This window comes from Numenius arquata, chromosome Z (genome assembly GCF_964106895.1).
Source record: "Numenius arquata chromosome Z, bNumArq3.hap1.1, whole genome shotgun sequence".
NCBI lineage: Eukaryota > Metazoa > Chordata > Aves > Charadriiformes > Scolopacidae > Numenius > Numenius arquata.
Window position 1 is genome coordinate 1,084,188 of NC_133616.1, and position 12,400 is coordinate 1,096,587.

Below are 12,400 nucleotides of genomic sequence, written 5' to 3' on the forward strand. Positions count from 1 at the left end.
GGGGCCCTCCTTTCCTGTGATGCTCTGAATTTGGCAGGCTGGAGTCAGTCCTGGCGCGGGGGGGGGGGGCTGTATTCCCCCCCCCCCCCCCTTTTCCAGCTTCCCCCCCCCGGCTGCGTGCGGGGCGATGCTTGTCAGCAGCGGGACGGGGGCCGCGCTCTTTATTATTTAAAACCCGCAAAATGAAAAATAACGGATAAAAAAAAAATTAAAATAAATAAAAAGGGGTGGGGGGGAGGGGGCGGAGGGGGGGGGGGGGGGTTGTTGCGCGGGTCTGCGCGGGCGCGGCAGCTGCGCACAATGCTGGGAGCGCGCCAGCAGCACGGACAGATGGCGGAGTTATTAGATGTGCATCAGACGATTCCCTTCCTGCCACTCGCTTTTTAATCAAATTAAAACAAAAAAAAAAAAAAAAAAAAAAAGAGAGAGAGGGAGAGAAAAAAAAAAAAAAGAGGAGAAAAAAAAGAAAAAAAAAGAGGAAAAAAAAAAAAAGAGAAAAAAAAAAGCGGAGAGCGAGGGAGAGGGGGAGGCAATTAAGCGCATTTGTATTCCGCTCGGTAATGGGCCCGGCTCCGCGGGCGGCGGGGAGCGCGGCGGGCGGCGCGCGGGGCGGTGCGCGGGCGCGGGGCGGTGCGCGGGCGCGGGGAAAAAGGGGTGGGGGGGGGTGGGGGGGGAGCGCAGCCTCCGCCCCCGCGCGGCGAATGGTCTCGCCCTGCTTTGCATATCGAGCGCGCCCGGGCCGGCCATATGGGAAGATGCGAGTGGAGGAATTGTTGTGAAAAAAGGGAGAAGCGAGTTTTGAAATAAAAAAAGTTGGGAGCGCGGGCGCGGAAGGGGGACGGCGGCGGCGGGACCATGTACTGCGCATACACCATCCCCGGCATGGGCGGCAACTCCCTGATGTACTACTATAACGGGAAAGCGGTAAGCGGGCGCGGCAATTAAAGGTGTAATTTGGGCAACTTGGGGCGGCGGAGGGGACCGAGCATCCTCCGCGCTGCGCCGCGCCGCCTTGCGCGGGCCCGGGGGCGGCCGCCGCCGCCGCTTTGGCCGCGGAAAGCGGGTTTAGGGGGCGCGGGGCGGGGGGGGGGCCATTGAGTTTAGTTTGGTTTAATTTCTTTTATTTTTTGGGTTTGTTTTTTTTTTTTCCGGACGCTTAGAAGTTTGGGGTGAAGTCAAAATAGCGCAAAGCGGCAAAAAAAAAAAAAAATAAATAAAGGGGCGGGGGGGGGCGCGGGTGCAGGGCTCCAAAAGTAGTGCTAAAAGAAGGGAAAATGCCCCAAAAGCCCCATGCCCGCCCGCATTGCGGGGACTTGTGCCGTCTGACTTCGGGCCTTTTTTTTTTTTTTTTTTTTTTTTTTTCCTTCCCCCCCCCCCCTTCCCAACAGAAATGCTTTATTTAAGAAGGAAAAAAAAAAAAAAAAGAAAGAAAAAAAAAAAAAAAAGTGTCTGGTATTTTGTGCATAACCCCAGCAGAAGGTTTATACTTGCCATCTGGAGGTTTATTTTTTTTCTCTGGCTGGGTCTTGAGAAAGAAAAGTATTTCAGTATATTTTAAAATATTTGGGGGGGGGGGGAGAAGAGAGGGGAAGGGCGAGGTAAGGAGGGAACTGTTGCTCGAAGGGAGAGGAAAATAAAATTGGGCGATGGTGGGAAGGGAGGGCAGCGCGTGGGGGGAGCGCAAACCGCTCGGGTTCTGCCTTCTTTCAACTTTCCCTGGCTCCAGCCGATCCCGAGCGGGGCGGCGGAGGGAGGCTGAAGGGGCGGGGGGGGGGGGGGGGGGGGGGCAAGGATGGGGCGCACGGGGGGCTGCGGAGGCATGTGGGCCAGTGGGTTTCTCCTCCAGCCGGCCCGCAGCCCCTCGGACGGAAAGGCACTCTCATGAATGAACATCTGTTTGAATAACTGACTTTTTTTTTTCTTCTTTTTTTTTTAAATCTGCTTATTGGCGAGAGTTGGGGGCCTCGGCTTTTGTTTTGAATATTTTGCAAATAACCGCCTTGCGGTAAAGCAGGACGGGGTCCGTGGGGAGAAACTCAGGGAATTTGCCCAGGAAAAAAAGAGTCGAGATTTAAAAATTTAAAAAAAAAAAGCAGAAAGAGAAAAGATTTGTGGATTTACTGCAGGGTTGTTTTTTGTGGTTTGGTTTGGTTTGGTTTGGTTTTTTAAGGGGAAAAAAAAAAAGTTATTCCTATTCCAGAGCCGTTAAGGCTACACCTAAACTCTACCTGCCGTTCCCGCGCGTGGCAGGGCCGGGAGCCCGGGGTGGCTTTAAAAGCAAAAGTTGGCAGAGGCGGCCGTTCATCCTCACGGAGTCGGCGGATCCCGGGGAGAGGCGCCTGGGAGCGGGAGGCAGCGATGCACAGCCACGCACAGCCCTGCGCCGCGCCGGGGCCCCGCTCAACAATTCTCAACACTTACACCAACTTCGTTAATCCGGGGCTTTTTCCGGCCTGGGGGTGTGTGGGGGGTGTGTGTGTGTAGGGGGGGGAGATGGAGTGTCTGAGAAGCGATATGGAGGTAGGGGAGGTTCAATTTGGGGTTTTTTTTTAGAGGGGGGGTCTCCCTTATTCTATTTGTATATATATTTTTGGGGGGGGGGGGGGTGTTTCTTTTAAAGTAGCTGAACGTAGGAAGGGAGATGCCCGAGCAGCCGTGCTCCCTGCCGCTGCGCCTGGGGACGCCCACACCGTCCTCTTGTCCTGTCCTGCTTCCAGAAAACTGGATGCCGACTATGACATCATAATGCTCCTAAACCCCAGGCCTTTCCCCCCAATTCTTTGCGGGGTTTGTTTTTTTTTTTCAGAAGGTATAAACCGGGCGGGCTCTGTCCCGGGAGATGTATTTCCAGGTGTCGGTGCGAAGCCGGCCTGGACACAAAGAGGGAGGCGAGGGTCCCCGTGCCACCCCCGGGCTGTCGGGGGGGGGACACGGCCCTGCCTGCAGAGCTAGGGGTGAAGCAGCCCCCCCAGCCTTCGCTAAGGGGACGGGGGGGGGTGTGGGGGGGAAAGTAGCCCCGCGTCCACTTGACAAGCAGATTTTTGTGTTTTATAGAGGCGGCATTGTTCCGGCGGCGGCTCCGCATTGTGCGGCTCTTGATGCGGTGCCAGGCATCGTGCGGAGCCCGGGGATGCCAGGCATTAATCCTTCCCCCCGCTGCCGCCGCGCGGGGCTCGCCCCCAGTTGTCGGAGCAGAGCGGGGGCCGCTCGCTCTCCCCCAACTTTCCTTGGGCAGGAGAGACAAGAGTTCTCAATTCTATGAATTCCTCCTTTTTTTTTTTTTTTTTTATTATCCCCCACCTTTTTTTTTTTCTTTTTTTTTTTTTCTTTTTTTTTTTTTTCCCAGTGACAAGTCAATTACTTGTTTAAATTCAGTTTGAACTCTCTGAACTGCGAGCAGGCAGCGGAAGCAGGTCTTCCCTGGGAATAAACAAAAGAAGAGAGGGAAAAAAAAAAAAATTAAAAAAAAAAAAAAAAAAAAAGCAAAAATCATTCCAGAGCCCTGTGGCTCGGAGTTGCTGCGGGAAGAGGAGTCACAAAAACGGCTGGAAAAAAATGAAACCGCCGTAAATGCCAGATTTGCAGAACACGTTTTTTGCCACTTGCTTTTTTATTTTTAGTAGTATTTTTATTTTTTTTTCCCCTGCGTTTTAGGAGAGCTTACTCTGGGGGGGGGGGTAGGGGGGAGGACGCTTTTTGCCTTTTAACTATTTAGTGCTGTGCGTCGGTAAGAAATGTGAAATCTTTTCCTTCCCGTCTCTGGCGATGGAGGGTATCTGGGTTAGAAAAAAATCTTAAAACAATAAGAAAACTGCCAGGGTCAAATAATAAAGCGTACAGCTGAGGCGGTGCTTGGCGAGTCCACGTTTTTCTCCTAAAATATAATAAATAATAATAATAAAAAAAAAAAAAAGAGGTGTTTTAGCAAAGGAGTTAGAAACGTGCGCTATGTGATTAACTAGATGAACACTTTGATTACGTCGGAAGCAGGGAAACAACCGGAGCCGTGTTTTCTCCCTGAGCTTCGCTTCTCCTTGCCCGCGACGGGGGTGATATTTACCTGGAAAGGGGATGGATGCAGGATTACTCTCCAAATTCCATTCTCAGCCTTGCTCATTTCCAATTGCGTCTCGCTGAGATTTTTATAAAGTATTATTTGGTCCTAGACAATACATGGAGATGGGGGGGGGGACGGGACGGGACTATAAAGCAGGAATTCTGGCAAATGGAAATGAAAAACAAAAGTGGCAAAATTTTCTTTTAATGGTGTCTTCGGATCGCAGCGTCGGCTCCCACCGTGCGCATGTGTTAAATCATACAGGGAAACCTATCATTATTGTAATTGCTCTTTTTTTTTTTTTTTTTGCCTTTTTTTTTTTTGTTGTTGTTTTTTGCTTTATCCCAACAAGCTTCAGCCCATCTCCCAAACTACTTGTTTCGAAATAGTTATTCGTCAAGTCATCAAATCGCCCAAAAAAAAAAAAAAAAAAAAAAAAAAAAAAGAAAAGAAAAAAGGAAAAAAAGGCCCCGCTGCTGGGTTTCCCTGTTTACATGCTGTCTGCTGCTCTTATTATAAAGCTTTTCAACTCCATAAAGTTCCTCGATGAAGATGAATGCTCCGTGGTATCGTTCCCGCTAATAGGCCAGGCCAGGGAGTGTAATAATTCCATGTACCGCGCTCAGTAATGACAAGTGAGGAGTTGTGAATGGCACGGGGCTGGGAAAGTTTTCTTTGGGAACGGGGAGGAGGGAGGAATGTGGCCACGGAGACCGGGGACCCCCGGTCCCCCGCGCCCTGGGGGCCGGACCCACGCTGGGGGGGGGGGGCTCCGCTTCCTTTCAAGCCACCTCGGCCTCTGGGTCGCTGGGAATACTGGGAGTACCGGCCCCGCCGAGCCTTAAGGAAAAATATTTATTAGGCGAAGTTACAATACTTTAAACTATTTCCGAATAGGGGTGGGTTTTGCAACAAAGTAACGCTGGATTTTACGGCTCCCTCATCAAATTGCATCCAGGCAGGGGCAGCTCCGGGCTCCCTGATGAGGAATCCATATGTGCCCATCCGTAGGTACCGACGGAGAGCCCCGGACGCTGCCCGGCACCGGCCAAAATCACCGCCGGATTTTTCCACTGTCGGTGGGGTTTTACGGAAGGGCCGTACGTTTATATCATTAATGAATATAATCCCGTGGGCTCCCCGCTGCTAACAACAAAGCAACATTTTGTAAATTATAACTATACGCGGAAAAGCATCTATACGTTTATACCCACGCACGCGTTTTGACACCGTCGGCGGGTCTGCGTGTCACCTCCTGGAGGGAAAGGGCAGGGAGATGGAAGAAATTCCTTGTGACGGGTTGAGGTGGCAGAAATAGCTGCAGCACCGGGTTTAAGGGTGAGGACACCTCATTATTCAATGAAAATCTGCGCTCGGCAGGTCCCCATTCTTCCCCTTCCACGGGAGGGAAGCGCAAGCGGCCCCGCGTTTGCAAAAGCCGGGTTTTGCTGAAATATTTTAGGAATTATTAAAAGCTCAGGATCCTGGCAGGATGTTACGTCGAATCTTAGTTTTAAATATGCTTTGCATATGCTGCTCGGAGGGAACTTCACCTCCCCATCCGGGCCGGTTTGGAAATTATTACGGTGGGGTTTTGTTGTTGGGGTTTGGTTTTTTTGTTGTTTTTTTTTTTTTTTTTTTTTTTCTCAAAAAGAAATTATAAATAGAATTTTATTTTCTTTGGTTATAGATTGACGGTAGACATGGAAAACGATGTTAGGGTGTTGACATCTTATAATAGCCTATATTATGAGCTGCTTTTTTGTGGGCAGGGCCGGGGGGGGTTAACAAAAGATCTAATGGCTGGTGCAGTCTTTAAATACCTTTCCAATTGATCTACAGGAAATTGTGCAGAAGAATTGTTTGTTTCCTGTTTCAGTATAAATCTGGTTTGCATTATACTTGGTTTACTGTAAAATTGCCATGGCACTTCGGAGACATGGGATTTGCTTATTTTGCAGAGGGAATTTATTTTGAAAAGCGAATTTTTATTTTTTTTTTTTAGCCAGTTGCTTTCTGATTTTATGATACTGGGTTGCTGGTGGAACTTTTTTGTATTATTATTGGGATTTTTTGTGGTTTTTTTTTTTTTTTTTTAAGCAGACCCTGAAGTTGTGCAGCCTGACGGGGTGGTGGGAAAGGTGCCTGCAGCTTGGGGGGGGTGCTGGGGAAGCGCTGGGGGAACTGCTCCAGACACACCATACCTGCGCTGAGCTGCCCGCCCTTCCTTTCTGTCGCTTTGCCTTTATTTTATTTTAATTTTTGAAAAAAAAAAAAAAAAGGGAAGTTAGCTTTTTGTGACGCTGCTCCGTGACTGTCGGTGTGCTGGTTCCTGGCGCTGCTGCCCTCCTCCCACCCTACGAGGGCATCTTTTAACTCTTCATGTGGGGTTTTTTTTCCAAACAAAATCACCCTTTCAAAATTCCGGCGCCACGGAACCCTCTCTTAATGTGTCATCGCCAAGACTTGCTAATACAAATCCCATCATTTTCTGCTGAAGTACAGGAGGAAGGTGGTTTTTACCTACCGTTGGCAGAGCGTGCGCCCAGGGTTCTCATGCCCAAAGTGTTTGTATTTATTCCTGCTGGGTGGATGGAGAGGTGGGCTCGGGCGGGCGGCGGGGACGGTTACGTCAGCGGTGATCTCGCCCTCGCTGACCCTTCTGCTCCTCGGGACGGGGGAAGAAATTCTCAGGCTCATTCCAAAAAGTTTCTGTGGGTCTCTGCGGGTGCGGTGGGGCGACGGTGTTCCCGGTTCCCGGCAGGTACCGCACGGGGTCTGACCTCGTGAGTCAGTGTCACTGATCCAAAAAAAAAAAAACCAACAAAAAAATCCCCAAAATCCAGCAGCATAAATTCCACTGGAATAGGTTTCTCCTCCCAAATTCAGGGCAGGTCTTGCTTTTCTCAACTTACTGAATTTACATATCTTCATTTGTAACATTTATTTTGTTTGTTTGTTTATTTTTTAAGGGGTGGTGTTTGGGTTTTGTTTTCTTGTTGGGTTTTTTGTTTGATTTTTATTTTTTTTTTTGGTTGGTTGGTTTTGTTTTTGTTTTTCCTGAGAAAGTATTATTTCGGTGTTACCTCCTGTAAGTCAAAGGGACTTTTAAAGTCGGGAAGTTGGCTGCAGGAGGAGCAGAACCAGACCTTTGCTCTTGAGGGACCCGTCCCTTTGTGCTGGGGGCAGCCTGCTTTCCGAAGGCGCAGCTTCGGCTCGAGATGCTGAAGCTCTTTTTTCCCTGAGCAGAGGTGGCCACGTGAAACCCAGCGCGCGGAGCGCAGACCTCGCTCCGTTTCAAATCTCCCGTTTGAAACTTGCCTGCGGAAAAATAGAAATGTATTCTGCAGTTCGGTGTGGACGATTTGGTACTTGAGCTGTGAATTCTTTTCCCCTGGAAGGAGTTTGGGTTTGCCTATAAAATTAATAATACTTAAAAAAAAAAAAAAAAAAAAAAAGGACAAAAAAAAAAAAAAGGCAAAACTCCCCAAAGTTTGAGCAGAGGAAATTTCATCCACCTGCAGAGCTTTATGAGGTGTCTGCACAGGAGTGGGGCTGGTGTGAGAACTCATGTGCACGGGATCAAATTGTTCTTTAAGCCCTGGTTTGGTTTGGGTTTTTTTTTTGTAATGAAAAGCAGCTGAAGAGCAGCGGAGGGGTCTGCGGCCCCCGGGGAGGGGGGGGGTAGGGGGGGAGCTGGGTGCTGCCGGGGTTCAGGGTCCCCGGGAGGCGGCAGCCCAGGCGATGCCCTCCCGGTAATTGGAGGGGCCGCGCGGGGAGGGTTGGTTGTTCGGCAGCTGCTGCCATTGTCACCCACCCGGGGCGCGTGAAAAAGGGACCGGGGACAATCCCGGCCAGCGTTGGACTTGGCTTTTTCACCTCTGGAGAAGCGCAGCGCGGCGGCGGGTGCGCGCCAGCCCCCCGGCCCTGACAAAGGGGACGGCACCGGCGGAAAAACAAACCTGGCCGCTGTAAAAATAGCGCTTTGCTCACCCAGTGGCCTCTCGTCATTGCAGTGAAAGGAGTTTATCCCGCAGCTGGTGAATCACGGCTATTAAATACGGTTATTAGCCCTATACGTTGCATTGTCTTTAGGTTCTATTTTTTTTTTTAATTTTTTTTTTTTTTTTCCCCTGAAATCCACGCTAGCAGCAGTCGTACCTCCTGGAAGGCACAGGGCACAAATAACTCATCCCTCAAGGACAGCCTCATGGAACAGGTCTCCTGCAGCCTCTCTGGCAAACCTCCCCCCCTCCCCTTCTTTTTTTTGCCCTTTTTATTTATTTATTTTTTAAAAAAGAATAATGCTGAATTACTCAATGGCTTTCTAATGAATAAAACACACCAAATTGATGTAACATGCATATTTAAACCCATTCAGTTAAGTGCTGACGTGATTAAAATAATCAAATGTATTACTTAAAAAATTAAAAAGGCGAAGTTCTGCGCCCCAATTATTTTATTGACTTTTAAATATAAATTGCAGAAATGTTTACGTTCCTCATAGCATTATGAAGCTAAACGGAGAAATCAGAGGGGGGAAAAAAGTTGATTGCCTGGCCTAATAATAATAATAATAATAATAATAATAATATTGCTGCACCTGCCCTGGCGGTGGCAGTGGCTGGGGACAGGGTTGCGTCCTCGGGCCCCCTCTGTGCGGGGTGACAGGGACCGCGGGTGTCTCTGACGTGTCGCTTGGCTTGTTGCTCATTCTTGCAGGCAAGTGATGAACAGGTTTTCCCAAAATCTTAGCGAATAACGTGCAAATAGAGGGAGAGGTGGTGCCCTCTTGATACCCGCTGCCCCAGGTCCCTGCGAGCAAAGCCAGCCCGGGCAGCGGGGTCCGTGTGCCCGTAATGCAAAGGATTTGTGTTATAATCAGCAAAAAGCATTAATCTGGGTGAGAATCCCGGCTAGGTAAGGCTAAAACTGCTTTAATACAGTCTCCCCCAAGTGCTACTTCCATGCAGTTGGCAGCACGATGCTGTGTCCCCCCTGGCCCCAGCGGTCCCTGTGCCGCACCGAGGGATGCTCGGGTGCTGGGCTTCCCGCCGCGCCTCTGGGGGCTGACCCGCTTTTCCTCCTCTTTTCCACAGTTTAGCTAAATATTAGTTATTAACGCACTCGCTGCTTCTTGCAGTCTCTAATTTGTTGGGAATGGGAATAAAGAAATGCTCCACTTCAGCTGCTCTTAAATGTCGCTCTGCCCCCGTGTGAAACGGGTGGGAAGAGGAGCGGCAGCAGAAATGATTAAGCTATCAATGGCTTTTAAGTGGGGGTTGTTTGAGGTGCTTAGACAATTACCCGTTTGGAGTTAGAGAAGCCTTGGAATTCCTGCCATTTCTGAACACCTGATCGGTGTGGCGTCTCTCTTCCATCCCCTCTGGCTTCGCGGCGAAACGCTTGCATAAAGACATCCTCAGTCTGGCCCTGGCTGTCGCGCTCAAGATTTTTCCGAATTAACGCTGTTTCCAGAATTCAAAAATACTCTTCGGCTGCGGCAGAGGGGAGGGAGGGGGGTGTAACCAAAACCCCAAATGTGTTTCTTGCCGTTATAGACCTTTTCCGTGCCTGTTGCGGAAGGTGAATCCCTGCCATCCGCAATCGGCGCGGTTCGGTGCCGGGGCCCGTGACGAGATGCCGGGGCGTGCTCCCGGTGCTGCGGGAAGCTGGGCTGGCAAAGGGGGGGACGCGGATGGATCAGCCGCTTTCCCTGCCCTTACTGTCGCAAGCGGCTTGGGAACGGGGCTGGGGGATGCCAGGCTGGGGGATGGCAGCTGCTGGGATGCAAACCCCATTTTCCTATTAACACCTGGAAAAGAGAGGGAGGTAGCACCGAAAGCTTAAGTACGGTGACAGAAGGTGCTGACGTTGTGCTTCAGGAGAGTAATCCCGTTCCCAGCAGCCGCCTAAGGAATGACGGGGACGTTGAGGAGCCCAGGACCTCTCGAAGAGGGTGCAGAGTGGTTTTGGGGGCTGTGGGAGCCGCTGCCCGGGCGGGTGCTCCCGGCCAAGTCTAGTCACCAAATATAACATCGCTGTTTCTTTCCCACCGTTTGAGACTTCTCACTCGTAAATAAAAACCATCTCCAGGGTAGAACTTACCGGGCGCTATTTTTATCGGGAAAACAACAACAACAACAACTGGTGTGGATGGGGTGGGGTTTTTTTTGACTTCCTAAATTAGTGTTTTACAAACTGCTCACCCTTTCAGAAGTTAAACACATGTTGTTTTCGGTGGTTCATTAGAATACAATGCTCTTTGTGCTAATCTGCTCCAGGCAGGGGTTGGTGGCAAGGTGACTGGTCCCAGTTCAGCCCCGGTGGCCGATAGCCACCGTACCTTGGGATGATCTTTTATTATTTTAATTTTTTTTCTGCTTTTTTTTCTCCCCAGTCTGCCCTTTGTCACACCATGTATGGGGGGGGGGGTGGGGTGGTGTCACTTCTGATTAGAAGGGCCACTGTTCAGCATCTCTGTGACTGTGGAGGGTTCATCTTCAGTCCGGTTTTAGGAACTGCGGGATAATAGTCTGCTTTAGCGTGGAGAAGAAATAAATATCCCCCCCCCGCCTTTTCCCGGGGAGCACCGTGTCCCCCCGTTAAGGAAGCTGCGAGGGCCGTGCCAGCGCACATCTGGCTGGTGGAGAAGGGCTGTCGATGCCGCCAAAGCCAAGAGAGGGCACCTTGTAGGGGAAAATAAAATTACACATGTATAGCCGGCTCTGCGCTGATCGCTTCTGGCAGCAGCCTGCTTCTGATAATCCCCCCCCCCCGCCCCTCGCCGCCGGAGCCACACACACAGATCTGGGGAAGGCGGAATGCGCAAGAAGTTCTGCCGCTCCCATTGCACACAGAGATCTGCCACGATTTTGAGGTTGCAGTTGTAGATCTTCAAAAGATCTCGGCTGAGGTCTTTAATTTGGTATGCCATTAACTCATAGGATGGTAATTTGCTTCCAGTGTCTTAGCGGCATTATTTATAGCCGTCGCTATTTTTCATAGCAGCTTTTACTGTGCTGGGGGGAAAAAAATAGGGAAGAAGGATCTAGTAAATAAAATCACGCCACGTTAAACCCTCCTTTTTTTTTGTGTCCTGTAGCTCTGGGTTTGATCTGAGGGGAAATCACAGCTTTTTTACTCCTCAATGCGGGGGGAATAGCCGGTGCCTGACTCCGGGAGTTGGCCGGGATGCAGGGATGCGGGAATGCCATCGTGCCAGTCCTACCCCGGGTCCGGCACCGCCACAGCATTCACACTTTTCATTTAAAAGCAGATTACAGATGCTTTCAAAGCACAACTGTGGCAAAAAACATTAGTTCCGAAAGTTTAGTGCAGAAGGAGTGGCCGGTGGCAAATGGGCTGCTGACTCGTCATCTGCCTCTCTTCATCAACATCAACATTTAACGGGTGTTTAAATATTACATATGTGACCATGGACTTGCACTGTTTGTGACATCTCGGTGTCTATCTGTGATGTCCAGCCCCGCTGTCCTGGTCACCCACTGCAATTTTATAAGGTTTTGGGTACTTCTGTCAAGCTGCCATTTGCCAAAAAAAGGGATTTTCTTTAATTTGTTGTTGTTGTTATTTTAGTCTCCAGTAAGATGTAGACCAGATTCCCCTAAGCACGTACACCCATGCACTGGCTTCACTGGAAATACTCACGTGCTTAAATCTGTGCATGCTAAAACTCCCAGCTGGAGGGGATCCCAGGACTCGCAAAAAAGCGAAGGGGACTGTAAATGCGGACTTTGGCGCATCCGTCGGTGTGTTTGTGGTCACCAGCGCACGGGCGGGAGGGAGCGCTTTCAGGTGGGAAGTCTTGAAAATCTCTACCTTTAGCGCTTCCTTCAGAACGGTTGGAAGGTGTAGTGACTTGGTTCCCTTATTGTCAGCCCCAGAAGTAACCATGAGTGGTCTGGAAGTGCTGGTGGAGGTCTGCAGCGCTGCCCTGGGTGGCGATGGAGGGACAGATGGCAGGAGGTGTTCCAGGGGTGACCTGTGGTGGAGTGTGGCCTCTGTACGGCCGCGGTCAGGGTGGGGTTAACCCTTAAACTCCATCCCACGTCCTGGAAAAGCCCTGCCTGGGTGTGCTGGTGCCAGCAGGTCCCGGGAACAAGAGCGGGAGGACTCCTGAGCACCTCTCCTTTGCACACCAGCCATTCCAGTAGTGATGTAAAGACACATTTTACAGCTGATCCATGAGATAAGTTCTTGAGTTAGCGTTATTCTTCCTGATAGACCTGGGAAAGCGTTGTCCAGCATCATTTTCAAAACAGAGCTGAGGTTTGTACCCCTGCAACGACTGCAGGTCCCAGGCCTTGCCCGCCTCTCTTT

At 50.3% G+C, this 12,400-nt stretch overlaps 1 protein-coding gene across 5 annotated transcripts in view; it reads left to right on the plus strand.

The window, feature by feature from the left end:
• Window positions 1-12,400, plus strand: part of LOC141476868 (transcription factor 4-like) — a 228,083-nt gene that overhangs the window by 162,910 nt on the left and 52,773 nt on the right. Inside the window, exon 1 of one of the 5 annotated variants that reach the window (XM_074165730.1) lies at window positions 731-924. The exons of 3 other annotated variants lie outside the window; for them this stretch is intronic. In XM_074165730.1, the coding sequence (XP_074021831.1) occupies window positions 856-924 (69 nt within the window). In that variant the 5' untranslated portion in view covers window positions 731-855. Of the gene's footprint in view, window positions 1-730; window positions 925-12,400 lie in introns of those variants that run through there. One more of the 5 variants, XM_074165731.1, reaches the window with a different exon arrangement.